This window comes from Somniosus microcephalus, chromosome 10 (genome assembly GCF_052327205.1).
Source record: "Somniosus microcephalus isolate GS21.2 chromosome 10, FLI_Smic_1.0, whole genome shotgun sequence".
In the NCBI taxonomy this organism is placed as follows: domain Eukaryota; kingdom Metazoa; phylum Chordata; class Chondrichthyes; order Squaliformes; family Somniosidae; genus Somniosus; species Somniosus microcephalus.
The window spans coordinates 149,505,435-149,533,111 of record NC_140996.1 but is presented as its reverse complement, the minus strand read 5'-3'; the positions used below and the strand labels follow the sequence as shown (position 1 = coordinate 149,533,111).

General features: G+C 44.2%; 1 protein-coding gene across 1 annotated transcript in view; it reads right to left on the bottom strand.

The window, feature by feature from the left end:
• LOC147111754 (interleukin-18 receptor 1-like) overlaps nt 1–27,677 on the bottom strand; it is a 68,222-nt gene that overhangs the window by 27,848 nt on the left and 12,697 nt on the right. Inside the window, exons 3-8 of the mRNA XM_085998957.1 lie at nt 26,825–27,101; nt 25,813–25,993; nt 24,529–24,676; nt 23,603–23,662; nt 18,646–18,781; nt 3,897–4,042 (exon numbers count right to left, since the gene is read on the bottom strand). Of these exons, the coding sequence (XP_085855083.1) occupies nt 3,897–4,042; nt 18,646–18,781; nt 23,603–23,662; nt 24,529–24,676; nt 25,813–25,993; nt 26,825–27,101 (948 nt within the window). The remainder of the gene's footprint in view (nt 1–3,896; nt 4,043–18,645; nt 18,782–23,602; nt 23,663–24,528; nt 24,677–25,812; nt 25,994–26,824; nt 27,102–27,677) is intronic.

Sequence of the window (27,677 nt, the reverse complement as noted above, 5' to 3'; positions counted from 1 at the left end):
TGCCTTCACTCTGCTTCCCTTCTCTTCTCATCACCAGCACTCTGTGTTGTAAGCCTCCTCCTTCACATCCCATCTTACTCTTGCTTCCTTTGCACCCTTACCTATTCATCTCTGTCTCTGCACTGAATCACTTCAGCATCCTGCCTATGCACCCCTTAGACTCGCTCTCACTGTTATGCAGTGACAACAACTAACTTCTTCTTCTTCTTCTTAGGCAGCCCCTCGGAACCGAGGATGACTTGCTACCACATTAAAAATGAGTTCACAGGTGACTGATGAGTCCAATGCGGGACCTACAGTCTCTGTCACAGGTGGGGCAGACGGTTGTTGAAGGGGCGGGTGGGTGGGGTGTTTGGGTTGACGTGTGCTCCTTGCGCTGCCTGCGCTTGGCTTCCGCTTGCTCCCGGCGAAGAAACTCGAGGTGTTCGGCGCCTTCCCGGATGCTTCTCCTCCACTTTGTGCGGTCTTGGGCCAGGGATTCCCAGGTGTCGGTGGGGATGTTACACTTTTTCAAGGAGGCTTTGAGGGTGTCCTTGAAGCATTTCCTCTGCCCACCTGGGGCTCTCTTGCCGTGCCGGAGCTCTGAGTAGAGCGCTTGTTTTGGGAGTCTCATATCGGGCATGCGGACAATGTGACCCATCCATCGGAGCTGATCGAGCATGGTCAAAGCTTCGATGCTGGGGGTGTTGGCCTGAGCAAGAACACTGACGTTGGTGCGCCTATCCTGCCAATGGATTTGCAGGATCTTGTGGAGGCAGCGTTAGTGGTACCTCTCCAGTGCTTTGAGGTGCCTGCTGTACATGGTCCATGTCTCTGAGGCATACAGCAGGGCGGGTATCACTGCTGCTCTGTAGACCATGAGCTTAGTGCCGGGTTTGAGTTCCTGGTCTTCAAACACTCTCTTCCTCAGGTGACCGAAGGCTGCACTGGCACACTGAAGGCGGTGTTGGACTTCGTCGTCGACGTCTGCCCTTGTTGACAGTATACTCCAGAGGTATAGAAAGTGGTCCAAGTTGTCCAAGGCCTTGTCATAGATTTTGGTAATCGGGGGGCAGTACTGTGTGGTGGGGGCAGGTTGGTAAAGGACCTTTGTCTTACTGATGTTTAGTGTAAGGCCCATGCTCTTGTACGCTTTGGTGAAGGTGTTGACGATGGTTTGGAGTGCGACCTCCAGACAACACCTAACAATGCACAGGGAGCTACCTTCCTCTTGGCACCTTACACCATTTTCGTATCACTCAAAATTTCTATGGTAGGGATTATTCACACTCACTCTATCATTGTGGCTGAAACACTGCTTGTGTCCCTATTTGCAGGAAAAGATAGCCCACAATAAGAGGGAGAGAACAATGACTGGAGGAGGAACACCTACCCTAGCAACATTGACCAGTGCTGAGGAGGCTGCTAACGAGATTGTTTGAGGTGGCGAGGACCTGGAAGTGGGCGATGGAGAGACGGGCACACAAGAGGAAGCTGGTGACATAATAGAGTTTCATCCCTCTCAGAAAGCAATGGCATATGATGCTCATAGAGAATCGCATTGTATCATCTGCTCAAAAGGATGAATCTGCTACATCAATATCAGATGTCTAAATCATGCCTTTACTCTCACACAGGACCATCGAGCACCCCCCTCCCCACGATCCAGGATGAAGACCTGGACGACTCCTCAGAGGAACCTGAAGCCTCTGAGGGAGCAGCGTCACCAGGACTCAGCACACCCAGCACCAGCGCAGCAACGCTCACCTCGGTGGGGCCCTCGCGAGTTAGAGTAGTGTTGCCACCTGGTCTAACACAGCGCACAAGTGAGCATCAGCAGATGGTGGAGACAGCGACAGCAGTGGAGAGTCCTCGGCAGAGGTCTCAGGACTCTCCTAGCTCTGCTGAGCTGCATGCAGATGCTGTGCCTCTGGGGCCATCCAAAAAAAGAGCGGTTTGGGAAATACAGGAACAGGTGCAGGTGTCTCTGGAAGGGTTTGCCTCCAGGGTTAGTGCGAGTGTGGAGAGAATGGAGGAGTCCATCTTTAACATCAGCACTGCCGTGGTGGAGGCAATGGCGCATGAATGCACCACCATGGATAGGATGGCAACCTCCGTGGAAAGGCTGGCTACCTCAGTGGTGAAATAAGTCACCAGAGTCAGGGAAACATGGTGACTGTTCAGAATAGAATGACATCTCTGGAGCAGAGATGGGCAGATATTGAGCAGAGAGACCAGAGCTTCATGGACACCTGCCAGTGCAGATACGGGTCCTCGTGGTCCCCCTGAAGTGCAGCAAGGTGCTCTCCTGCCACTTGCCAGCACTGAGGTGTGGCTGACCCATGAGAGGGATGTTGTGGCAGGACACAAGGAAGTGTGCGCTCCTCTCAAAGCGCTCACACGACCATGCCACTGTGGAGCCCTCGGTCAGAGACCCAATTTGCAGAGACAACTGAGATGGCTGTTTCAGCCCCTGCACAGCCGCAGGAAGAGCAGACTGTTGAAGAGCCCTCCCAGGCTCCCAAACCCAGAAGATGCCTGCCAAAGGCATCTAAGCAGGTGCAGCATCCTAGTCAGCAAGATGCCTCTACATCTGCTGAAGCCACATGGGAAGCACCACATAGAAGCACACGTAAGAGAAAGATTAAGCACCTATAGTCACAAGGGGAGTCACTTGGGTGATGTTTCTTTTTTTCTGGCTCTTGCTGGTTTATTATCCTTTTGTCATGTGTTAAAGATAAATGATGTCAAACAGTTGATTGTGTGGCCTATGTGTTATGGGAAATGGCAAAAGCACATTGAGGGTTCAGGGTGACTTGCTTTTGTAATGCTGATGGTAAAAGTGATAGGAAATAACAGGGTATAGCAGAGATGAAGTATGACGTTGGACAAGTGTCGCCTGCAATTACAGAGCTATATGGTAGCCACCTATGGTTGAAGAGTAAGCTTATGCTAATGTTGCATGGCAGTGTTCATATCCTGGTTGACAGGCAGCAGTGAACTGGAGGGATGCTGCATTGGTCACAACAGGACATGCAAGGCGCCCCTCGTCCTTCTCCTACTCCTTTTCCCAGGAAGATCTGCGCTGAGCCATGTGGCTGCTACTCTCCCGATTATGAAGACCAGGATGAGAGGACATAAATGTTTCCCATCCCCTTGCTATAGATTTCATTTGAGGCAACAAGCTTGCAAGCACACAGTCGAAGTGGCCTGAAATTATTCATTTCATGCCACACTGCAGATGCGTGTCAGCTTGAACAGTCAGAAGGTCAGTCGATGTGCAAAATGTTATCCCATACCTACAACAGCAAAGTTGTTGCATTTGAATGTCAGCCAAGTTTCAGGGGTGCTTTTAAAGTGCTCCACCAATGCATAAAAATCCAGCAACTCGTCTCCTTGAACCTGGTCTATTTCTGACAAGTCGGGAAACAGGAGCCAGAAGCACGAAAATGGGAAACCACTATCAAAATAGGATTAGCAAGGCAGTTTACAGGCTGTTAACTGCCTTAACTACCTGTCCCACCGGTTCCAGGTGGGTCAGTTTGGGAGCGGCTAAACAGACACTCACGAAAATCAGGTGGGGGCGGGTTGGGTGTCTGAAACCTTTTTTTCTGATTTTCGTAACTGGCCTGCCTCCAAACCCGCCGCCTCAGGGCTATTAAAATCGAGTCCATTTATGGACTAGCAACTCATCCTGTCTCTGTCCTTCATTTGTTCTACCCACATATATTACACCAGTGAAGGCCAATATGAAGAGGATCGGGAAGCTGAAATGGTTCTCCAGAAGGTTTTTCCTTTGCAGGACCAGGAGGAGCTGGAGTGGTGAGTGGCGTGTGGCCAAGGGTTTCCCAATTTTCCAGAAGCTGACAGCTGCTTGCCACCCATGTTAACAGAGAACTAAAGGTATAGGACAGTACCTTTCACTTGGAGAATGATGTATCCAGATGTCTTCTGTTTTGAAGTTCGTAAAACACAGTTAAAGTATTGATTCAGATGCTCTTCTTTAATTAGATTAAATACCAGCGGACTTACAACATATGTTCTGTTCTTTTCGGTTATCTCTCTGAAATGTACAATGAATTTTACTTTGACAAAATAATATCAATAAAATATAAAAATCACTTGCTTTGAAGTTCATTCCTTTGCAGAGCCATAAAAACAATATAAAAATTAAATCAATAACTTGCATTTATTTAGTGCCTTTAACATAGAAAAATATCTAAGCATGATTCATAAAGGAGTGAGGAAAAAAACAGATGTCAAGCCAAAAAAGGAGCGATTCGAATGGGTAACTAAAAGCTTGGTTAAGAAAGTTGGTGATGTCACTCAGGGGTAGCATATAGAGCAGGAAGAGGATGGGTCCAAAGAGGGATCTTTGGGAGATTCCAGAGTTGACCATTTTGGAATGGAATGAGAAGACAATGGTAGAGATGCTCCGGCTATGATCGGATAGGTAGGATCGCAACCAAGCAAGTGTCATTTTACTGAGCTAAACAATGGAGGAGGGGCTTTGCAGGAAGCTGGTGCGATTAACCATATCAAAGACTCCAGATAAGTGAAGGAGGACAAGGAGGAAAATGCACCGTGGTCACAGTCAGAGTCACAGGGAATGTCATTTGTGACTTTAGTTAGAACTGTTTCAATACTGTAGGGGGGCAGAAATCTAATTGAAGGGATTCATTCCCATCTTTATTACATCTCCCTATTTGAATCTCTTCAATTAGGGAGATGTAAGAAAGATGGGTATGGATTTGGTAGACAACAACACAAAAACAGAAAATACTGGAAACACTCAGCACATCTGCAGAGAAAGGAAAAAAGTTAACGTTTGTGAGCCATATGTTAATTAGTGGCCTAGCACCTGTTGAAAGACCTCTCTGTAAAATTATTGTACGTTGAGCGGAGCAGGTGTCGGGTCTGCCCCACTTACAATTCTTCAGCAGCACCTACGGCCACCAATGAAAGGTATTTGTCAATTTGAAATTTTAAAAACCTTCCTGTGAAGTTAAGAGGAACAGGATTTCTCCCCCAAACTCCACAGTCGTCACGATCACGCCCCCACCACCAGCCCCCCCCCACGTCCCCCCCCCCCACCCCGCCCAATGTCCGCTCCAAACGCCCGAAAACAGACCAGGCTCATTTCTATCCCAGAATTTGTTTATATATAAAATGCAGATTTTCATTTGGGTTCCTTTTGCAAAGGTAAATCAAAAATATTACACTGGATAGCAGCCTTTCAAGCTCCTTATGATCCTCCATTGGCCACGATACCACTGCAGCTCAACCACTCCCTCACATTGAACTACCAGGCCGTTGTCCCTAGCGAAGCCTTCACTGCCTCCCATCCCGTTTGGTGCAGCTCCCATCTTTGGCCCCTTAAGTCCAAGGGGCATTAACTGCCATCCACTGGTAGACCTAGCTTGATCTCATCAAGCTTTACCAGGACTCACTCTCCTCATCAAAACTACTCACTACACTAGGGTCATTGTGAATGGTATAGATAACCCAAGGTTCCTTTTTTCTCTATTTCTCGGCTCCTCACACCCATATCCATTGCCCTCACCCTCACTTCTAACAACAAGTGTGAGGAGCTCATGGAGCTCCAAAGTAGAGATCATCCATTCAGCTGCCTCTGCTGCTTCTCCCTCCTCATTGGCCAGTATACCAAATCTCTCCCCATTCCTCCATACCTCAGCCGTGAACTCTCTCTCTCTAGTTTATCACCTATTTTTCTCCACACTCTTCAAGCTCATTTCATCCATGAGACCATATTTCCTGTTCCCTCAATCCTAGTTCCATCAAATGTTCACCCAGCTTCCGTTCCTGACCCCAATACTAGCCAATGTTGTAAATGGTTCCCTTTACTCAGGCTTTAATTTATTCCACCAGACAGCCAAGAATGAGCAGACAGGTAGTGTAGGAATCCTGTGAGTGCATCTCACTCTCTAACTGGTATTCAGTTCTAAATACTGGTGAGGGCGTTGGTTCCTCTGGGGAGTACAGCCAGAGCCAAGTCCATGGCACTACGGGTGGTTCAGCTGTACAGGGGAGGGAGGAGGAAGATCGGGAAAGCAATAGTGGTAGGGGATTCAATAAGTAGGGGAACAGACAGGCGTTTCTGCGGCTGCAGACATGACTCCAGGATGGTATATTGCCTCCCTGATGCCAGGGTCAAGGATGTCACTGAGCGGCTGCAGGACATTCTGAGGGGGGAGGGTGAACAGCCAGAGGTCGTGGTCCATATCGGTATCAATGACATAGGTAGAAAGATGGATGAGGTCCTGCAAGCAGAATTTAAGGAGCTAGGAAATAGGTTAATCAGCAGGACCTCAAAGGTAGTAATCTCTGGATTGCTCCCGGTGACACGAGCTAGTGAGTATAGAAATAGGAGGTTAGAGTAGATGAATGCGTGGCTGGAGAGATGGTGAAGGAAGGAGGGCTTAAGATTCCTGGGACATTGAGACTGGTTCTGGGAGAGGTGGGACCTGTACAAGCTCGATGGGTTGCACCTCAACAGAGCCCGGACCAATATCCTCGCGGGGTGGGTCGGGGGGTGTGGGGGGGAGATTTCTAGTGCTGTTGGGGAGGGTTTAAACTAATTTGGCAGAGAGACGGGCACCAAGATGTTAGAAAGAAGAAACAAGGTGCAAAAGGATTGGGAGAGACAGATAGCACTAGAGTAAGAAATAGTACGGGGTCAGACTGGGGTCAGACTAACAGAAAATACAAGAAGGTCTAAGATAGGTTTACAGTGCATGTGTGTAAACGTTCGATGTGTGGTAAATAAGGTTGGTGAGCTGCAGGTGCAAATAGCCACATGGGAATATGATGTCGTTGGGATAACGAAGACCTGGCTCAAAAAAGGGCAGGATTAGGTACTAAATATTCCTGGCTATAAGGTGTTCAGGAAAGATAGAGCAGGAAAGAAAGGAGGTGGGGTGGCAGTATTGATTAAGGAGAATATTACAGTGCTGGAGAGAGAGGATGTCCTGGAGGGTTCAAGGACAGAATCTATTTGCTTAGAGTTAAGAAACAATAGAGGTGCCATTACACCACTAGGTGTATTCTATAGGCCACCAACTAGTGGGAAGGATATAGAGGAGCAAATTTGCAGGGAAATTACAGAGAGGTGCAAGAACTATAGGGTAGTGATAATGGATGACTTCAATTATCCTAATATAGACTGGGGTAGTAATAGTGTAAAGGGCAGAGAGGGGGAATAATTTCTGAAGTGTGTTCAGGAGAACTTTCTTGATCAGTATGTTTCTGAGCCCAACAAGGAAGGAGGCAATGCTGGAACTAATTCTGGGGAATGAGGTGAGTCAAGTGGAGCAAGTGTCAATAGGGGAACATTTAGGAAACAGTGATCATAGTATCATAAGGTTTAGATTAGCTATGGAAAAGGACAGGGAGCAACCTAGAGTAAAAATACTTAATTGGAGGAGGGCCAATTTCAGTGGGTTGAGAACGGATCAGTAATCGAACAATGGCTGCCTTTAAAGAGGAGATCATTCGGATACAGTCGAGGTAAATTTCCACGAGGGGAAAAGGTAGGGCAACCAAAGCCAGAGCTCTCTGAATGGTGAAAGAGATAGCGAGTAAGATGAAGCAGAAAAAGGGGATGTATGACAGGTGTCAGGTTGAGAATACAAGTGAGAACCAGGCTGAATATAGATAGTTCAGAAGGGAAGTGAAAAAGGAAATAAGAGGGGCAAAGAGAGGGTATGAGAATAGACTGGCAGCTAACATAAAAGGGAATCCAAAAGTTTTCTATAGGCATATAAATAGTAAACGGGTAGTAAGAGGAGGGGTGGGGCCAATTAGGGACGAAAAAGGAGACCGACGCACAGAGGCAGAGGGTATGGCTGAGGTACTAAATGAGTACTTTGCATCTGTCTTTACCAAGGAAGAAGATGCTGCCAAAGCCATAGTGAAAGAGGAGGTAGTTGAGATACTGGATGGGCTAAAAATTGATAAAGAGGAGGTACTAGAAAGGCTGGCTGTACTTAAAGTAGATAAGTCACCAGGACCAGATGGGATGCATTCGAGGATGCTGAGGGAAGTAAAGTTGGAAATTGCACAGCTGCTGGCCATAATCTTCCAATCTACTTTAGATACGGGAGTGGTGCCAGAGGACTGGAGAATTCCAAATATTACACCCTTGTTCAAAATAGGTGTAAGGATAAACCCAGCAACTATAGGCCAGTCAGTTTAGCCTTGGTGGTGGGGAAGCTTTTAGAAATGATAATCTGAGACAAAATTAATAGTCACTTGGACAAGTGTGGATTAATTAAGGAAAGCCAGCACAGATTGTTAAAAGCAAATCGTGTTTAACTAACTTGATTGAGTTTTTTCATGAGGTAACAGAGAGGGTTGATGAGGGCAATGTGGTTGACGTGGTGTACATGGACTTCGAAAAAGGTGTTTGATAAAGTGTTGCACAATAGGCTTGGTAGCAAAGTTGAAGCCCATGGAATAAAAGGGACAATGGCAGCATGGAGACGAAATTGGCTAAGTGACAGGAAACAGAGAGAAGTGGTGAACGGTTGTTTTTCGGACTGGAGAAAGGTATACAGTGGTGTTCCCCAGGGGTCGGTACTAGGACCACTGCTTTTCTTGTTATTGTAGTGTATGTACTTTGCAGAAGGAACTATATTCTGCAGCCCCTGTATACTGCAGTACCAGTAGTGACCACCCCTGTATATAAGCCTGTGTAGTAACATTTGCATAGTAGTTCCAGATTGCCTCCATTCAGTAAAGACCTGTTATAACCAACTCCTGCAGTCCGTGTCTCAATTATACACGGACATAATACTGGCGATGAGCAGATACGAACTTACCTACAGTCTGCACCACCTCATGGGGATCCATCCCTGAAGCGAAGTTATCAGAGGTCGAGGCCAGAAGGAAGAAAGAAACAGAAGAAACGGGCGTCGACCGTGGGCATCCGTCTCTGAGTCAGCAGAGTAGAAGATTTGCAGGAGAGGCTGTCGAGAGCGGGGCTTGGTTATCCTGTCGATGGTGCTTCAGCTAATCGGGCTGGTGGCAGGTAGTACACTGATTCTTCCTGGGCTGCGGCGGTCTAGAGCTCGAGCGGGTGGCTTTGCAACGGGGCCGAGCAGCGTTGTCAGGAAGAGGAGAGAGAGAGGGTGGAGCACACAGGGCGCGGCTGGTGCTACGAAGCGGGGCAGCGTACAGACCCGAGAAGAGGGAGGCAAGAGTCCCGCAGGGTTGTTCCGACGACGGGGAAATAATAAAAATTAAACGCGCAGAAAGCCGCGAGGAGCTGCAGTTTGCCACGGGAACCGCGGAGAGCGGCGTTAGCAGCAGCGCGGGGGGAAGTGCGCGAAGACCATAGGGCGTTGCCATCAAGGCATAAAACGCCAGCAACAGCGCTAGCAACAGCGGAGAAGACAGAAAGCGCGGGAGGCACCATCTTAATCCAGCGGGGCAGAAGGCAAAGCGCGGGAGGCGCCATTTTGTTAAATCGGGGAAGAAGGCAAAGCGCGGGAGGCGCCATCTTAGATTTCCAAGATGCCGAAGACTGGCAATATCACTACCTTCGATAATGCAATAGAAGACTGGACCACGTAGGTGGAAAGAGTCGAGGTATATTGCGAGGCAAACGAAATAGCCGATGAGAAAAAGGCATTGGTACTGCTAAACTTAATGGGCGCAAGAACGTATGGCCTATTGCGGGACCTGATACTCCAGCCAAACCGAAGGCGAAGAGTTTTAACGAAATTGTTGCTATCCTACAGGAACACCTGAATCCTACACCGCTGCTGATAGCAGAAAGATTTAAATTCCACAGGAGAAATCAGCATAAAGATGAGAGCAATGCTGATTACCTTACGGAACTACGCAAGCTATCAAAGCACTGCCAGTTCGGAGCAGGACTGGCAGATACCTTACGGGACAAATTTGTCTGTGGACTCCTGAGTGAAGGAACCCAGAAGAAGTTACTCTCAGAGAAAGAGCTGACGCTAGATAAGGCTTTCAGCGTGGCAGTATCATACGAAACAGCAGCAAGGGGAGCTGCGGAAATACAGCAAAAGCCACAGGAATACGGCACCCACGAAATGACATGGGGATTTGCAAAATGTTATCGCTGCAGCAGAACAACCCATGACCAGATGGACTGCTGGTCCAAGGACAAAATATGCAGGCAATGCGGAAAGATGGGACACATTGCACGAGTTTGCAGGTCTGGGAAGAAGACCAACGACAACAAAAAGGCTACTAAGGAACCGTACAGGAAAGTACAAAAGATGACGGACAGTAGTTCCGAAGACCAGATGAGCGATAGTGAATCCGGGAACAAGAGACTAAGCTGTCTCAAACTTCACAACGTAATCGCAAAAGAGGATCACCGAACCATTTGGGTCACCCTCACGATAGCAGGGTCCCAAGTCAAAATGGAATTGGATACAGGATCAGCTCTAACCATCATGATTCGACGAGACTACGAGCGGCTATTCTCACACATACCCTTGAAAGAGACATCCATTGTCTTGACGACGTATACGGGGCAAAAAGTATACCCCAGAGGAAAAATAAGGGTGCCTGTCGAATACAACGGCAAGGAAAGACAGAAATTGTATCTGTACATACTGCAAGATGGTGGACCACCGTTATTGGGACGTGAATGGATCAGAAAGATAAGTTTAGACTGGCACTCCATTCAGGCACTGACGGTGGCTGGTAAAAAGGATGACGACGTCACTCCTGGACGATTGTCAACAATCTTAGCTAACGCCAAAGAGGTATTTCAACAAGAACTGGGAACACTTAAAGGCGTAACCGCCTCGATAAAAATAGAAGAGAATGCAATTCCCAAGTTTTTCAAAGCAAGACCGGTACCATATGCAATTCGCCCAGCCGTCGAGTCAGAGCTGGAGAATCTGGAGAATGCAGGCGTGTTATCTAAGGTAGACTGGAGTGAGTGGGCAACACCCATCGCTCCTGTCATGAAGAAAACGTTAAACAATAAGTCTGAGGAGCCAAGGAAGGTTCGCATCTGTGGGGACTTCAAGGTGACGGTGAACCCAGTCCTTCACACAGTACAATATCCTCTTCCAAGGATAGAAGATATCTTCGCCTCACTATCTGGAGGGAAGCGTTTTACAAAAATTGACCTAGCACAAGCATATTTGCAGATGGAGGTTGAGGAATCCTCTGGGAAGTATCTCACGATAAACACTCACAAAGGTCTTTACCAGTATAATCGACTGGTATTCGGAGTAGCATCAGCTCCGGCGATATGGCAAAGAGCGATGGAACAAGTCCTGCAAGGAATTCCGGGGACTCAGTGTTACTTGGACGACATCCTAGTGACAGGTGAAGATGACAGTGAACACCTTGCCAACCTAGAGCAGGTGCTCACTAGACTACGTGAACCTGGGCTATGGGCCAATCGCCCCAAGTGCGAGTTTTTTAAGAAACAGATATCGTATTGTGGCCACGTGATTGATGAAGAGGGGTTACATAAGTCCCCTGACAAAATTGAAGTGGTAGTTAAGGCTCCAGCGCCTGAAAATGTGTCGTAACTGAGGTCATTCCTCGGATTGGTGAATTACTACCATAAGTTTTTGCCGAATTTGTCCACAATTCTGCACCCACTGAATGCCCTACTACAAACGGGAGTAGCATGGAAATGGAGCGATGAATGTAAGCGGGCCTTTCAGAAGAGTAAGGACCTAATCACTTCAAGAGAAGTATTGGCTCACTACAACCCATCACTACCGATAAGACTGGCATATGATGCGTCTCCCTACGGCATTGAGGCAGTACTGTCACATAAATTCCTTGATGGTTCAGAGAGGCCGATAGCTTTTGCGTCACGCTCGTTAACTTCAGCCGAGCGTAACTATGCCCAGATTGACAGAGAGGCCCTCAGCCTGGTGTGGGGGGTGAAGAAGTTCAATCACTACCTGCACGGTCAGAAATTTACTCTACTTACTGATCATCAACCTCTTGTCTCCATTTTCAACCCTCAGAAGGGCGTACCGATAATGACAGCACAACGGCTACAGAGGTGGTCCCTTTTCCTAGGGGCACACCAATATTACATCGAGTACAAAGGAACTAAACAGCATGGGAATGCTGATGGATTGTCACGCCTACCGTTGCCGACGGTGGAAGAAGAACTTGCAGTGGATCCAGTGGAGATATTCCACTCGACCATAGTCGAATGTCTCCCTGTGATGAATGCAAACATAGAAAAGGAAACACGAAATGACCCGACACTCTCCTGGGTCTATGATTTAACGGTGAAGGGTTGGCCAGCACATGGCGAACCACTGCTGCCAGCATTCTCGCTGAGAACAGCTGTCAGTGTGCAGAGGAACCTTGATGTGTGGATCCAGAGTAGTAATTCCACCCAAATTGAAGGATAGAGTGCTCAATGAGCTTCATGAGGGTCATCTGGGAGGGGTACAAATGAAGAACTTAGCCAGAGCGTTTGTGTGGTGGCCAGGAATCGATAGAGAAATCGAAGAGATGACCAAGAGCTGTACAGGATGCCAGAAGGTCCAAAACGCCCCACCACAAGCCCCTCTACATCCATGGGAGTGGCCCTCATCTCCATGGCAAAGGGTGCACATTGATTTTGCTGGTCCATTTATGGACTCGATGTTTTTAATTGCGGTGGATGCACATTCAAAGTGGCCAGAGGTAATAAAAATGTCCTCAACCACCACAGAAAAAAACGATCACAGTCTTACGAACCGTATTCACCAGGAATGGGCTGCCTGAACAGATTTGCTCCGACAATGGACCACAGTTTGTGTCTGAAGAGTTCCGGAGGTTCTTAAAGAAAAATGGTGTTAAGCATTACACATCCGCCCCATATCATCCAGCCACTAATGGATTGGCCGAGAGGTTCGTTCAAACATTCAAGAAGGCTATCAAGGCAATGTGTAATGAAGATATACCCCTACAGCACAAGGTGGATAACTTCTTGTTTGCCTACCGGAATACGACACATGCGGTTACCAACCAAACTCCAGCCATGATGTTCTTCAATCGAAGACTACGATGCCACTTGGATTTGGTTAAGCCAAACATCAGAAGAGATGTGGAGAACAGGCAGTTTCAGAATATGAATGAAAGGCCGACCAGGAGTTTTAAGATTGGTCAACCAGTTTTGGCCCGGGACTACCGCACAGAGAAATGGCAGCCAGGAACGATCTGTACACGGCAAGGACCTCTAATGTATACCGTGGACGTTGGAGAGAGCATTGTAAGATGCCATGCTGACCAGATTCTAGAGTCACTGGGAAACATCAACTCCACACCACGATCTGATACACCTGGAGATGAAACCGAAGTACCAATTGCATCTACCTCAGAATCGGTGATATTGGAAGCAGACGAACCAAACAATGACATTGATCCCGACTCAACATTGCCAGAAGAACCTGATACCCCAAAGAGGCGTTATCCAGACAGAATCAGGAAGCCTCCTCAAAGACTGAACTTATAATTGCTTAACTTCAACTAATGTATCTAGCAACTGTAATTGTAAATATGTTATTTCATTGTTAATCGAATGTTATGTACTGTTTAGCTAAAAGGGGAGGAATTGTAGTGTATGTACTTTGCAGAAGGAACTATATTCTGCAGCCCCTGTATACTGCAGTACCAGTAGTGACCACCCCTGTATATAAGCCTGTGCAGTAACATTTGCATAGTAGTTCCAGGTTGCCTCCATTCAGTAAAGACCTGTTATAACCAACTCCTGCAGTCCGTGTCTCAATTATACACGGACATAATAGTTATTATATATGAATGACTTGGACTTGGGTGTACAGGGGCACAATTTCAAAATATGCAGATGAAACAAAACTTGGAAGTATAGTGAACAGTGACAAGAACATAAGAAATAGGAGCAGGAGTAGGCCATTTGGCCCTTTGAGCCTGCTCCGCCATTCAGTAAGATCATGGCTGATCTTCTATCTCATCTCCACTTTCCTGAACTATTCCCATATCCCTTGATTCCCTTAATATTCAAAAATCTATCAATCTCTATCTTGAATATACTCAACGACAGCCTCCACAGCCCTCTGGGGTAGAGAATTCCAAAGATTCACCACCCTCTGAGTGAAGAAATTTCTCCTCATCTCAGTCCTAAATGGCCGACCCCTTATTCTGAGACTGTGACCCCTGGTTCTAGACTCCCCAGCCAGGAGAAACATCCTCCCACTGGTTCCCCCTTATCTATTCTGCTAATTACAACCTTAAAAAACTCTAGTTGATTTGTCAAACACGATTTCCCTTTCATAAATCCGTGTTGACTCTGCCAAATCCTATTATTATTTTCTAAGTGCCCTGTTGCCATGTCCTTAATAATAGATTCTAGCATTTTCCGTACAACTGATGTCAGGCTAACTGGTCTGTAGTTCCCCATTTTCTCTCCCCCTCCTTTCTTAAATAGTGGAGTTACATTTGCTACACTCCAATCTACAGGAATCTATGGAATTTTGGAAAATGACAACCAATGCATCCACTATCTCTATAGCCAACTCTTTCAAAACCCTAGGATGTAGGCTGTCAGGTCCAGGGGATTTATTAGCTTTTAGTCCCATTAATTTCTCCAATACTACTTTTTTACTAATACTAATTTCTTTCAGTTCCTCATTCTCGCTAGACCCTTGGTTCTCCACTATTTCCGGGAAGTTTTTTGCGTCTTCTTCTGTGAAGACAGATACAAAGTATTTGTTTAATTTCTCTGCCATTTCCTTATTCCCCATTATAATTTCTCCTGTCTCAGCCTGTAAGGAACCCACATTTATTTTCGCTAATCTGTTCCTTTTTACACACCTATAGAAGCTTTGACAATCTGTTTTTATGTCTCTCGCTAGTTTATTCTCATATTCTATTTTCCCTTTCTTTATCAATTTCTTGGTGCTCCTCTGCGGAATTCTAAAATCCTCCCAATCCACAGGCTTGCTATTCTTTTTGGCAGCATTATAAGCCTCTTCCTTTGATCTAATACTATCTTTAACTTCTCTTGTTAGCCACAGTTGGACCACTTTTCCTGTGGGGGTTTTGTGCCTTAAAGGAATGTGTATTTGTTGTAAATTATGTATTAATTCTTTAAATGCTAGCCATTGCTCATCCACTGTCATACCTTTTAATGTAGTTTCCCAATCTACCTTAGCCAACTCACCCCTCATACCTATGTAGTTTGCTTTGTTTAGATTTAGCAGGAAAGTGATAAATGTGGCAGATGAAATTTAATGCAGAAAAGTGCGAAATGACACATTTTGGTAGGACGAACAAGGAGAGGCAATATAAACTAAAGGGTACAATTCTAAAGGGGGTGCAAGAACAGAGAGACCAGCGGTATATGTGCACAAATCATTGAAGGTGGCAGGGCAGGTTGAGAAAGCGGTTAAAAAAGCATACGGGATCCTGGGCTTTATAAATAGAGGCATAGAGTACAAAAGCAAGGAAGTTATGATGAACCTTTATAAAACACTGGTCCGACCTCAACTGGAGTATTGTGTCCAATTCTGGGCACCGCACTTTAGGAAGGATATGAAGGCCCTAGAGAGGGTGCAGAAAAGATTTAAAAGAATGATTCTAGGGATGAGGGTCTTCAGTTACGTGGATAGACTAGAGAAGCTGGGGTTGTTCTCCTTAGAGCAGAGAAGGTTGAGAGGAGATTTGATAGAGGTGTTCAAAATCATGAGGGGTCTAGACTGAGTAGAAAGAGAGAAATTGTTCCCATTGACAGAAGGGTCAAGAACCAGAGGACTTAGATTTACTTGTACTTCTTGCAATCTAGTATACTGTATTCGCTGCTCACGATGTGGTCTCCTCTACATTGGGGAGACCAAACGCAGATTGGGTGACCGCTTTGCAGAACACCTCTGTTCAGTCCGCAAGGGTGACCCCGAGCTTCCGGTCGCCTGTCATTTTAATTCTCTGCCCCATTCCCACTCGGACCTCACCGTCCTCGGCCTCTTGCATTGTTCCACAGAAGCTCACCGTAAACTCGAGGAACAGCACCTCATCTTCCGATTAGGCACTTTACAGCCTTCTGGACTCAATATCGAGTTCAACAATTTCAGATCATAACCTCGGCCCCTATTACATTTTTACTTATATTTTTTATCCACACCTTTGTTTTGGCCTTTCCCCCCCACCTTTCTATTTTTTCTCTCTCCCACATGGCAGCTGTCTCCCATTCTGCCAGCGCATTTCACACCTAATCTAGAGCCGTCTTTTGTCTCCACTAGTCCTATCACCATCTCGTCTCGTTTTGAATACCTCTTAATGTCTCTTCTTCTCTTTTGTTCTCTCCCAGCCTGGCCTCTTAATCTATTTCATTTCCTGTGCTTCTTTAGTCTTGACAAAGGGTTTTCACCCGAAACGTTGACTCTATTTTCTCTCCACGGATGTTGCCTGGCCTGCTGAGTTTTTCCAGCATTTTCTGTTGTTATTATAGATTTAAGATGATTGGCAAAAGAACCAAAGGCGACATGAAGAAAAACTTCTTTACACAGCAAGTGGTTATGATCTGGAATGGTGGTGGAGGCAGATTCAATCGTGGCTTTCAAAAAGGAATTGGATAAGTACGTGAAGGAAAAAATTTGCAGGGTTACGGGGAAAGGGCGGGGGAGTGAGACTAACTGAAGTGCTCTTGCAGTGAGCCGGCGCAGGCTCGACGGGCCGAATGGCCTTCTTCTGCAACCATTCTATGATTCTATGGTTTTCCTTTTTGAAAATGTATCAACTATGGAAATTATGAAAATTTATATTTTGCTGAAGAATATAAAGATACAATAATTATACCCATTTGAGACTAGTGTACCTCATTACTTCAAGTGCTACCCCCCATGCCCTCTGTAAGCTAAGGAAGTTAAACTCCTTTTGATTTATGTATATCATGGCATTCCCAGGTGGTGGCCAAATAACAGCATGTATGTAAACAATTATTCCCTGAGCCCCAGGAACTGCACAAGCTGGTAGAAATCCTTTTGCCATTGGGATTTCAGGTGCTGTTCTACACCAAAGTTAATGTACTAGTGGGCATGGCCAAACAGTGCACCATCACCTGATTAAATGCTCCATGGACCAAACAGCAGTTTACCGCTGTGATGTCACTTTTGGGTCTTGTAAGCTCCCACTGGCATAGATATTGATGAGGGCTAGAAATTCCGTCGCTAACTTTTAAAAAGTAGAAAAAGTAGCGCCAGGCGCTAATGATTCTCTCCTGCTGGGAAATTCAGCTGTAGCGCTCCAAGAGGGAAGTGGAGTGCTAAATCAAGCACTAAGCACTTCTCTTAGAACGCTAACGTCCGAGAGCAGGGCGGTAGTGACAGAACGCTGAACAATTTGGAGTGTATTGCTAATGGCATCAGAGGCTGCTTCCCTCGCTTAATGGGAAGGACCAATGATGGTGCACAACCTACTTGTTAGCAGTTCTGCGTTGCGCGACTGCCATTACAGCCCCAAACACTCTCACAATATGGAGGGCTTGGACATCTTGCAGCAATGAAACATCAAAAACTTTGCGCAGGCATCAGACTGGTGCTAATAATAAAGGTCGGCCTACCTGAAAACCATTCCCTTTAATTAGCGCTCCCCAAGCAGCCAGCTAAGTTGGTGCTGCCGCCTCTTCCTACCGTTGTTCACACCCGGCGATACAGCAGGGGCCGGGAGGCAATTTCACATCTGTGGCGATAACAGGGCGCTGCGCACTTTATGATGTCACGATCTGCGAGGCGCTAGAGGCCCAGGCGTTAACAGTTAGCGCGAGTGCTAAACAGGCACTGAAGTTCGTGGGCGTCGCTGCATTTGCCGCGCCCGGTCGCTAACCCTTTAGCACCCCATTAGCACGCCCCCCCCAGGCGCTAACAGGAGGCGCTGGCCAACTGAAATTCACCCCGAGAGCTTTCACAGGGAAGACAGTGCTAACTGAAGATGTCCTACAGCTGATTACCAGGAGGTGGCACTGGTCAGTAATCATCTCCTTAGACAGCTACAATAGCAAAATACTGCGGATGCTGGAAATCTGAAATAACAACAGAAAATGCTGGAAATACTCAGCAGGCCAGGCAGCATCCATGGAGAGAGAAACAGAGTTAACATTTCAGGTCTGGGTGCTATTTTGGGACAGTAACCAGAAAGCTTTGCAGCTGGCAGCTATTAATGCTACCTCAGGCCTCTCAGACCAACAGCAGCAGTTGGCATTGTCCCTCCTTCTAGGGGCAAGGCCCTTCTTTGGAGGGGGTCTGCACCAGGGAACATAGGGTGATGACCTGAACTCAGAAATAATAATGTGAGCTCAGGTCATGTGAGGTATTTTGGGTGCACTCCACCTGACATCTGCCTAAGGACAGGAAAGGGAATGAAAATTAATCCATAGACTTAAGTGTTAAAAACCCAAGCAGCGTAATTTGAAGAAAAAGAAATCCAAAGCTAAGGTAATATTCCACAAGTAGGTTCCACTGGTTCTATTAAATGCTAGCACAATATAAAGCAGTCTCACTGCAAATGTGCATATTACCATCACAAATGTGTAAGAAAAAATATATACCACCTCATCATATCTCAGAAACATCGCAAAGTGCTTCATAGACACTGAATTATTTTGAAGTATAATGAGTGTTGTTATGTAGGCAAATAGTAATACAATAAAAAATTATCACTTACCTCCTAGAAGCTTTACATACTGGCTGCCCTTGATTACAGTTAGTCACATAGGAATTATTAAAAAACCAACTTAACTGCACCTCTGGTTTCTTTTCATTGCCAGCAACAACTTTGCAATTAATTGTTCTATTTTCACCTAAATGTTTAAATAATCAGACATCAGTAGATATTAGAAGCAGTTGCATACCTCTTGAAGATCTTGCATTCAATTGAGTTATCTGAAGAGATCGCAGTACTTTTCTTATACTTGGGTTGCTGCTTTTTACATTTTATTCAGATCATTACCCTAGTAATTACGTATAAAATATTCTGAAAATGAAGTATTCATTAGGGAAGTCATGTTGTGCTGAGGAGTTGTACTGAGTGTTGTGCTGGAGCCCTTACCATTTCCAATCAACGTAAATTGCAGATGTGATTCAGAAACTCAATGTAAGTTGATTAAATTTGCTGATAATACAAATGTGGTGGTGGTTTGGATGGGAGGAAGGGGGTGGAGACTGCTGAAGCTGTGTTAAGGGGTCATGTCTGACAAACTTTATAGAATTTTTTGAGGAGGTAACAAGGAGGGTAGATGAGGGTAGTGCATTTGATGTAGTTTATATGGACTTCAGCAAGGTTTTTGATAAGGTTCCACATGGCAGACTGGTCACAAAGTTAAAAGCCCATGGGATCCAGGGCAAAGTGTCAAGTTGGATTCAAAACTGGTTCAGAAACAGGAAGCAGAGGGTAATGGTTGATGGGTGTTTTTGTGACTGGAAGGCTGTTTCCAGTGGGGTTCCGCAGGGCTCAGTACTAGGTCCCTTGCTTTTTGTGGTATATATCAATTATCTAGACTTGAATATAGGGGGTATGATTAAGAAGTTTGCAGATGATACTAAAATTGGCTGTGTGGTTGATACTGAAGAAGGAAGCTGTAGACTGCAGGAAGATATCAATAAATTGGTCAGGTGGGCAGAACAGTGGCAAATAGAATTCAATCCGGAGAAGTGTGAGGTAATGCATTTGGGGAGGGCTAACAAGGAAAGGGAATACACATTAAATGGTAGGACACTGAGCAGTGCCGAGGAACAAAGGGACCTTGGAGTGCATGTCCACAGATCCCTGAAGGTAGCAGGCCAAGTAGACAAGAAGGCATACGGAATGCTTGCCTTTATTAGCTGTGGCATAGAATACAAGAGCAGGGGGGTTATGCTTCAACTGTATAAAGCACTAGTTAGGCCTCAGCTAGAGTACTGCATGCAGTTCTGGTCACCACATTACAGGAAAGATGTGATTGCACTAGAGACGGTACAGAGGAGATTTACAAGCATGTTGCCGGGAGTAGAGAATCTTAGCTATGAGGAAAGACTGGATAGGCTGGGTCTGTTTTCCTTGGAACAGAGGAGGCTGAGGGGAGACCTTATTGAGGTGTATAAAATTATGAGGGGTATAGATAAAGTGGATAGAAAGGACCTGTTTCCCTTAGTAGAGGGGTCAAAAACCAGGGGGCACAGATTTAAAGTAATTGGTGGAAGGTTTAGAAGGGATTTGAGGGGAAATTTCTTCACCCAGAGGGTTGTGGGGGCCTGGAACTCACTGCCCAAAAGGGTGGTAGAGGCAGGGACCCTAACCACATTTAAAAAGTACTTGGATGTGCACTTGGGACGTTGTAACCTGCAGGGCTATGGACCAAGAGCTGGGAAGTGGGATTAGGCTGGATAGCTCTTTGTTGGCCACCATGGACACGATGGGCCGAAATGGCCTCCTTCCGTGCTGTAACTTTCTATGATTCTATGATTCTATGAAATACAAAAGAAACTAGACAATATTTGTGAGTGGTCAGAACTACGGCAAATGATGTTCAACACAGACAAGTGCAAGGTCTTACAACTGGAAGAAAAAAACTGGGTAATGTACTTAATGAATGGCGTCCAACTAGCATAGGGAGAGGCTGAAAGAGACCTGAGAATGCTCGTAGATTCTCCACTGACTGCGTCCAGTCTTTGCAGAGCAACAATTAGCAATCAAACCGACTGCAGAGCAATGTTGCCAACCCAGTAGAGTTTAAGTCTGAGGCCATCATTGCTAAAGCTGTGTAAAAATCTGGTTAGGCCACACCACTACTTTCAGTTCTGGTCACCAAAATGAAAGGGAAAGATGGAAGCGAGGGGAAGGGTATTGTGGCTGATTCCTTGATTTCAGGGGCTGAATTATGAGGAAAGCATTGAAAGAACATGTATGAGAAGTGACCTTATTTAGGTAAATAAAATACTAATTGAATGGCAAAGGTTTAACCCTGAACACCATTTCAAGTTAAATTACGACTGCATAACAAGGAACGTGGATGCATGCTCATAAAGGCAAGTTCCAGAACGGATGCCAGGAAGCACTTCTTCACACAGAGTGATTAATACCTGGAATGGTCTTCCAGGTAGCATAATGGAGGGAAAAAGTGTGGAGTCACTGAAGTGGCAGCTGCTGTGATGGCTAGGGTCTGTAAGTTTCTATGGAAGGATGGGCTATACTTTTCTCTGTGATCGCTTTGTGGTCAGATTTGATTTAACTTTAGACCTATGGATTTTTTAAAAATTCTTTCTTTCGCATTAACTCACATTGCCATTAACACACAAGCAGAGGACACTCACTAAACACAATAGCCCTGAATTTCTTCAGTGGTTGTCCCAATCTCTTGCCAAATGTTTGGTCGGTGATTGGTAGAATCCCGACACAAAATCGGAGCCAATTTAACCCAACATTGAAAAAAATTGTGTTAAATCGCCATGCATTGTTGATGTAATTACATATAACAGTCTATAATTTCATTTTTTGTTTAAGCTTTTGCTAACTAAATTAAGTATTTTAAAACATTAAATAAAGTGCTTAGTGACTGATTTATTTTTCTTAATGAATTGCTGCAACAATTAGAATATTACTAATTTCAATATGATACAAGAGCATTATTCCTTTATAAAGTGGTGTACTATTTCTCAGTAAAAGCTCTATTGTCAGCTCAGCCATTTATAACATTATTCTGATATTGTGAACAAAAGTACCCAATCTTCCTGTCACATGATACAAGTTGCATAGAAACCACCTGTGTGCCAAATCTAAAATTGAGATTGTGCAGGCAGATATAATTTCCTGAGGTATTCATTAAATATAGGTATTCATTACTTTATCCTGGGCCCGATATGATGCTTTACCTCATTCTCCTATCCCTTTCAACACCACTGAGCCTTGCCAATGGGAGGGCCTGCATTGGGGGTGCCCTCAGGCCATGTAAAGGGCTGAGCACAGGAAATGCCAGTGAACCTGGGACTGCATAGGCGCAGCACACTTTGGGTACGCTGCTCCTGTCTAGCACTGGGGTGGATTGAGGATAAGGGGATAGGAGAATCTATCTTATCTTTTCTGCTGTACAGTACCCAGTATAGATATGTTGGCCCAAAAATTGCTGTGGCAGGCCAATGAACGACACCCGCTGTTAGTTAGACTTAAGACCATAAGAACATAAGAAATAGGAGCAGGAGTAGGCCATAAGGCCCCTTGAGCCTGCTCCGGCATTCAATAAGATCATGGCTGATCTTCTACATCAACTCCACTTTCCTGTTGTATACCCATATCCCTTGATTCCCCTAGTGCCCAAAAACCCAAAAATCTATCGATCTCAGTCTTGAATATATTCAACGACTGAGCATCCACAGCCCTCTGGGAGAGAATTCCAAAGATTTATGACTTGTTCTTGCCCGTTTATTGTTGACGATATTTTGCCCTGCAAGTTGCTGGAAGTACGAGATGGAAATGAGTATCTGGGATCTGCGTGAACACGGCAAGCACCTGTGTATTCCCTTAATCAGATTGAAGGATTGTGAAATGAACAGTGCAAGGACTGAACAAGGAAGTGTAAGTTAGAATGTTGAATTCGGTGTCAAACCAGGTACAGAAAGAGAAATAAAGAGAGGGAAAGAAAGATTGGATTGAAAGAGAGAGAAAAAAGAGACAGAAAGAAAAAGTAAAAAATGTATTTTAATTTTAAATATATATATTTTTTTAAATCTCCAACAACAATTAAAACCTGAAGGGATGAGATGCCACACCTGTAATAGCTCATTTTCAGTGCCAGAGAGGTTGATCGGCATTAATTAGCACTTATCGCACCATTAAAAGAGTACTTAGATGGAAATTGGAAAGCCCTAACTTTCTGTGGCGAGTTTAGTTTGTATCTACCGTGCAAGTACAGGAGCTTCACGCCACACAATGCATTTGAATGGGGAGCCAGACAGGGAGATGCCATTTTAGTGAAGCTAACGGTGGAGTGGTGCATCTTGGACAGCAACATTTGGATTTCTATGTTTAATCGCACTTCTGCCCTCGCCTGAAGTTGCTGTTACATTTGCATATGAATAATGGCGAGCACCATTAGCCTTGCCATTATTTAGACAGCAATTTTCTGACCATTAAAAGTGTTAAAGATTATGAGCGGTTTAGAGAATGTGGAATGTGATAAATTTTTCTGTGTATTGCATTTTCTGTGTATTGTATTCAAGAACTAGAGTCAGATGAAGGACAACAAAAGAAAGCTGTAAATTCAAGGAGATGGTGAACCAAGAAACTATGACGGAGTTCAAAAAGGGGCTAGACAAGTTCATATCAGCAAAGAGGATTCACTGTTACTAGATTTAGGAATACATCAAAGTAATTTTGTGGGAAACTGGATGAATAGGTGAGATGGAACAATGGTATATTCCTACCTGAAAATTGTTATGTTTATTATTGTAGTGCACTAGAGACCTTTGTCAAAAATGTTTCAACTAAACCAAGTCTAATTTATCTATGTCCAATTGAGAAACCATTTTGTGCTTCTTTTCAAGTCCCCTGCACTTCCATTTCTTCTGTTTGTATTCATTATGAGCTATTCTGATAATCCACACTGGTAAGAAATCAAATAGAAATAGAATATAATGTAAACTATACCCACCTAGAACAACTTCAACACGTTCTTGATGTGGGTAAATCAATTTCGGTTCCACGGGAGGTTCTTAAATGGAAATTTTTTCAAAGAGAAAGTGAAAGTAAGTTCTCCAATTTCATGAATTAATTTAACTACAACAATAACCTGCATTTATACAGCACCTTTAATGTAATAAAATGTCTCCAAGTACTTCACAGAGGTTAAAATAACCTGTGCTACAAGGGTAAGTAGTGATGATCAAAAGCATGATCAAAGAGGTAGGTTTTGAGAAGGAGGGTAGAGGTAAATAGTTGGAAAAAAGTCATTTAATAGAGGAATTAACCTATTTAAAATGCTCTATTAAAATAGAAGAAAAAAGGAATGTTATACAAACACATTGCTAATATTGCCAGCATTACTTTCTGCATTTGCATATTGATTCTGTGAAATGGATCCTTTCCAGGATTGACTACTGGGGTAATAGCGAGAAGCACTTGCTAGACAGGCGCACCAGCTCAGCCTTGTATAAGATCCTTACACACAATTAAGAATTAGAACCAGTGGGGAGGAGAATAAACTCTACTGCAAGAATAAAAAGGATCTCAAAATAGGTAGTTATACTTCCTCATTTCCTAACTCCCACATATTTTAGGATTATGTTGCAATAGTATTACATAGATTTGGTGTTAAGGCACGGCTCAAAGGCTGATATTCTGCAGAGTATCTTCTTGAAGATATCCACTAAAAAGTGTGTGGTTGTTCCTTGTGACCATGTGGTGACCAAAATGCTTGTTGACCTGGCATTTAATAATAAAGATATATATTCCACAAGCAATCTAGCAATGCTTTCGAACAGGTCCAAGGATGATATCGGCACTCTTGCGTCACAGGCCTCCAGTTTGCCAAGGCCTCCTCTATGCCTGCCACCAAGATTTTAGTAAAAGAAAAACTACCTTTCAGTGTCAACTTCAATGTCCTTGTAATATTATATTGTAGTCCAGAATGTTCAAAAGAAAGTTTACAAGTGTAATATCCAGCATTTTCTTTTTCTAGCTTCTTAAAGAGCAGTGATGACCCTGTGTGAACATTCTTCAGACAATCCTGTAAGACATATTCAACCAATTGTCACTAATATTCAAACAAGCACAGTCAAAAACCTGTAACATTGTTATTAAAAACAAATAAACTAATTCTTATCGAGGTTTTAGTTTCCATGCAGTTTTTAATTGTATTTCACCTGCCATCAAGGAAAATATTTAGTAATATGAAATTACTCCTTCTATGAAGACATTTTTTGAATTTATGGTCTATCATGACTAATGTGGTGCAATCATTAACATTTCAATTTTCTGAAACTTCACTGCTGTGCAGATATGACAAATAAATGGCTTCTGGAATATATCTTAACATTGTTGTTCTTGTTTCAAATACTTTTTAAGTAGAATTTTATTCAGATTAAATAAAATGAAATGACAGATCAATGGTCATTAATTTCTCAAAGGGGTCCTTTAACACATTAGCTCCTCTCCATTGCCCCCAATGAACATCAATTTTTTTCCGTATACTCCAACTTGTCCAAAACTCCATTGCAGAATCTCCAGGCTGTCTAACACCACCTCATTGACTCAATTACAGGGGACTCAGCCTTATTATCACCTGTTTCTGTCACCACCTAATTTATGGCAGAATCACTGGGGCGACTCGTGTGTCCCTACTGTCCCATTTGTGCTTAAAACAGGGTGATATTGGGGCCAAAATAGTTAGGGAAACAGAAGCACCGACTTAGCGCCGAGTTCCCGCCCTTTCCAATTTGCAGGCTGACCTCGGTCCCACTAGCCCGAGCTGCTGCCTCATGGATACCTGGTAATCGCGGTCAAATGATAACCCCAACTCAACTTTCGTCTCTGCCCACCGGATTACCGTTGGTTCCTGCTCCCATGCACCAAACATGGGAGGTAGAAGTTGGGAGGTGGCCATTTTGAGTGTTCATTAAAGGATCCTCAACTGCAGTCAGTGAAAGCTAGAAGCAGGTTTGGGTCACAAATTTTTGCAGTTGCTAGTTTTCAGCATTAAAGGCTTTCAGATTTAATGTCCTTGCTGCTTCAGGTGCTGCAAAAACTTTGCCTGCTGCTGTAAACTGGGGCTTCCTTTGACTCTCGATGTTCCACTCCTCCCCCTTAAAGTAAAAGTGTGAGTTCCAAGCTTGATAAGAAAGTGACTGTGCAGAATATAATTACCTTATACCATTTCAGAGCTTCTTTATTATTCTCGTACTCTTCTATGCGTGGACAATGCAATTCCGTAGATGATCCAATGACTCCATTCCGGCTATACACTGTTTCTTCACTGTAACATCCTTCATTGATTGGTGCAACATCCAAACACTTGTTTGGACCTGTAATATTGTGAGTTCCATTGCTATTAAGCAGAAAATAGATTAGAACAAGTTGTATTAAACATAAATCTGGAAAAATAAATAACCAGAGCTGATTTCTCAGCCAGTTCCAGATTAGAACTGTGTTTTTCCCCCTCTTATAACCTTGTTCCTTAAAATAGAGTTTTGTACAGGCTTCATTATTATTCATTATAATGAAGCAAAAGGCGCACACACTCCATTGATACCATGGTGCTTTGTTTATGCAACATATATTTAACAGGCTGTTTAAACTGCTCTCTATGTCAGTGCAAAGCAGTTTTCCGCAGCACTGTCACAAGATGAGTAATATAAATATACCATAAATTTGCCAAATGTAATTTGATTCAATGTTTTTTAGTTTGGTGAGACAAAGTAAAGGAGGTAGTCTCATACCATTATCCAGAAGATGAATTGGACCAGTCATATCAACATAACAAATACAAGAGCAGGGTAAATGCTGGTTACTCTGCCACTAATGGCTCAACTCCCAACCCCTTAAAGCCTCTTCACCATCTACAATGCAAAATGTCAACATTTTCCATAGCAGCATACCCCCTAACCCTCCTAGAAATGCACTAACAATTCTGTGCCTTCAACATCTGCATTTCCCCTTCAGGCTTTTATTTTTGCTCCTTCGAGTGAAGGAATATTGTGTACACCTACAGCTTAAGTTAAAAAGCCCAGATAATTAATTGCTAGGAGAGTTCTTGAGTTGTCAGCTTTTTAGTGGCTGTGTCAGCTTTTGCTGGTTTTCAGCACAATGCCGATAGCGCACCCAATCCAAAAGTCTACCCCCACCCCTAGTATGGTTAATTGCCCTCATTGCTACTTACAAGAAAGAACAAGAATATATTCCAGTGTCGTTGACGGTTGCAGGCCAAAATTCCAATAAGAATCCATCAACAGCAATTCTGCCTGTTTTGCCCAAAAGTTCCACAAGACCATTTTCGTAAGTGTCTTTAAACCAGGAGACTGTAAATCCATGTCTTTGAAGGTCGCTCATAACAAGTGGAGTGGAAGCATTGTACAGTCTACACCTTAAACGGGCATGCTCCCCTTCAAGGGCAAAGACTGTAGACCTATATGGAAGACATCTGCTAATCTGATTTCCTAAAAATATAGCATAATTTTTAGAATACAGCAGCACTTTACCCCATAAGACAAAATGATACTGTAAGAGATAGAAATTCAGCAGATTAAAACAATAACTTATATTTATATAGCACCTTTAATGTAGAAAAAAGTCCCAAGGCATTTGATAGAGGAATAAGTAGACAAAAGTTGAGACAAAGAAGGAGATAATAGGATGAGTAACTAAAATCTTAGTCAAAGAGGTGGGTTTTAAGGATGGTCTTAAAGGAGGAGAGAGAGGTGAAAAGGGTTAGAGAAGAAATTCTGGAGCTTAGGGTCTAGATGGCTGATAATGGTGGGGTGAAGGTACTGGGGAATGCAAAGGAGGCCAGAGTTGGAGAAATGCAGTGTTCTCAGATGGTTGTAGGGCATGAGAAGGTTACTGAGATAGGGAGAGATGTGGCCTTGAATAGATTTGAACACAAAGGTGAGAATTTTAAATTTGAGGCTTTGATAGACTGGGAGAAAATGTCAGCCATCTAGGGGTGATGGGTAAGCAGGACATGGTGCAGGACAGGTTAAGGGCAGCAGAGTTTTGGATGAGCTAGACTTTAT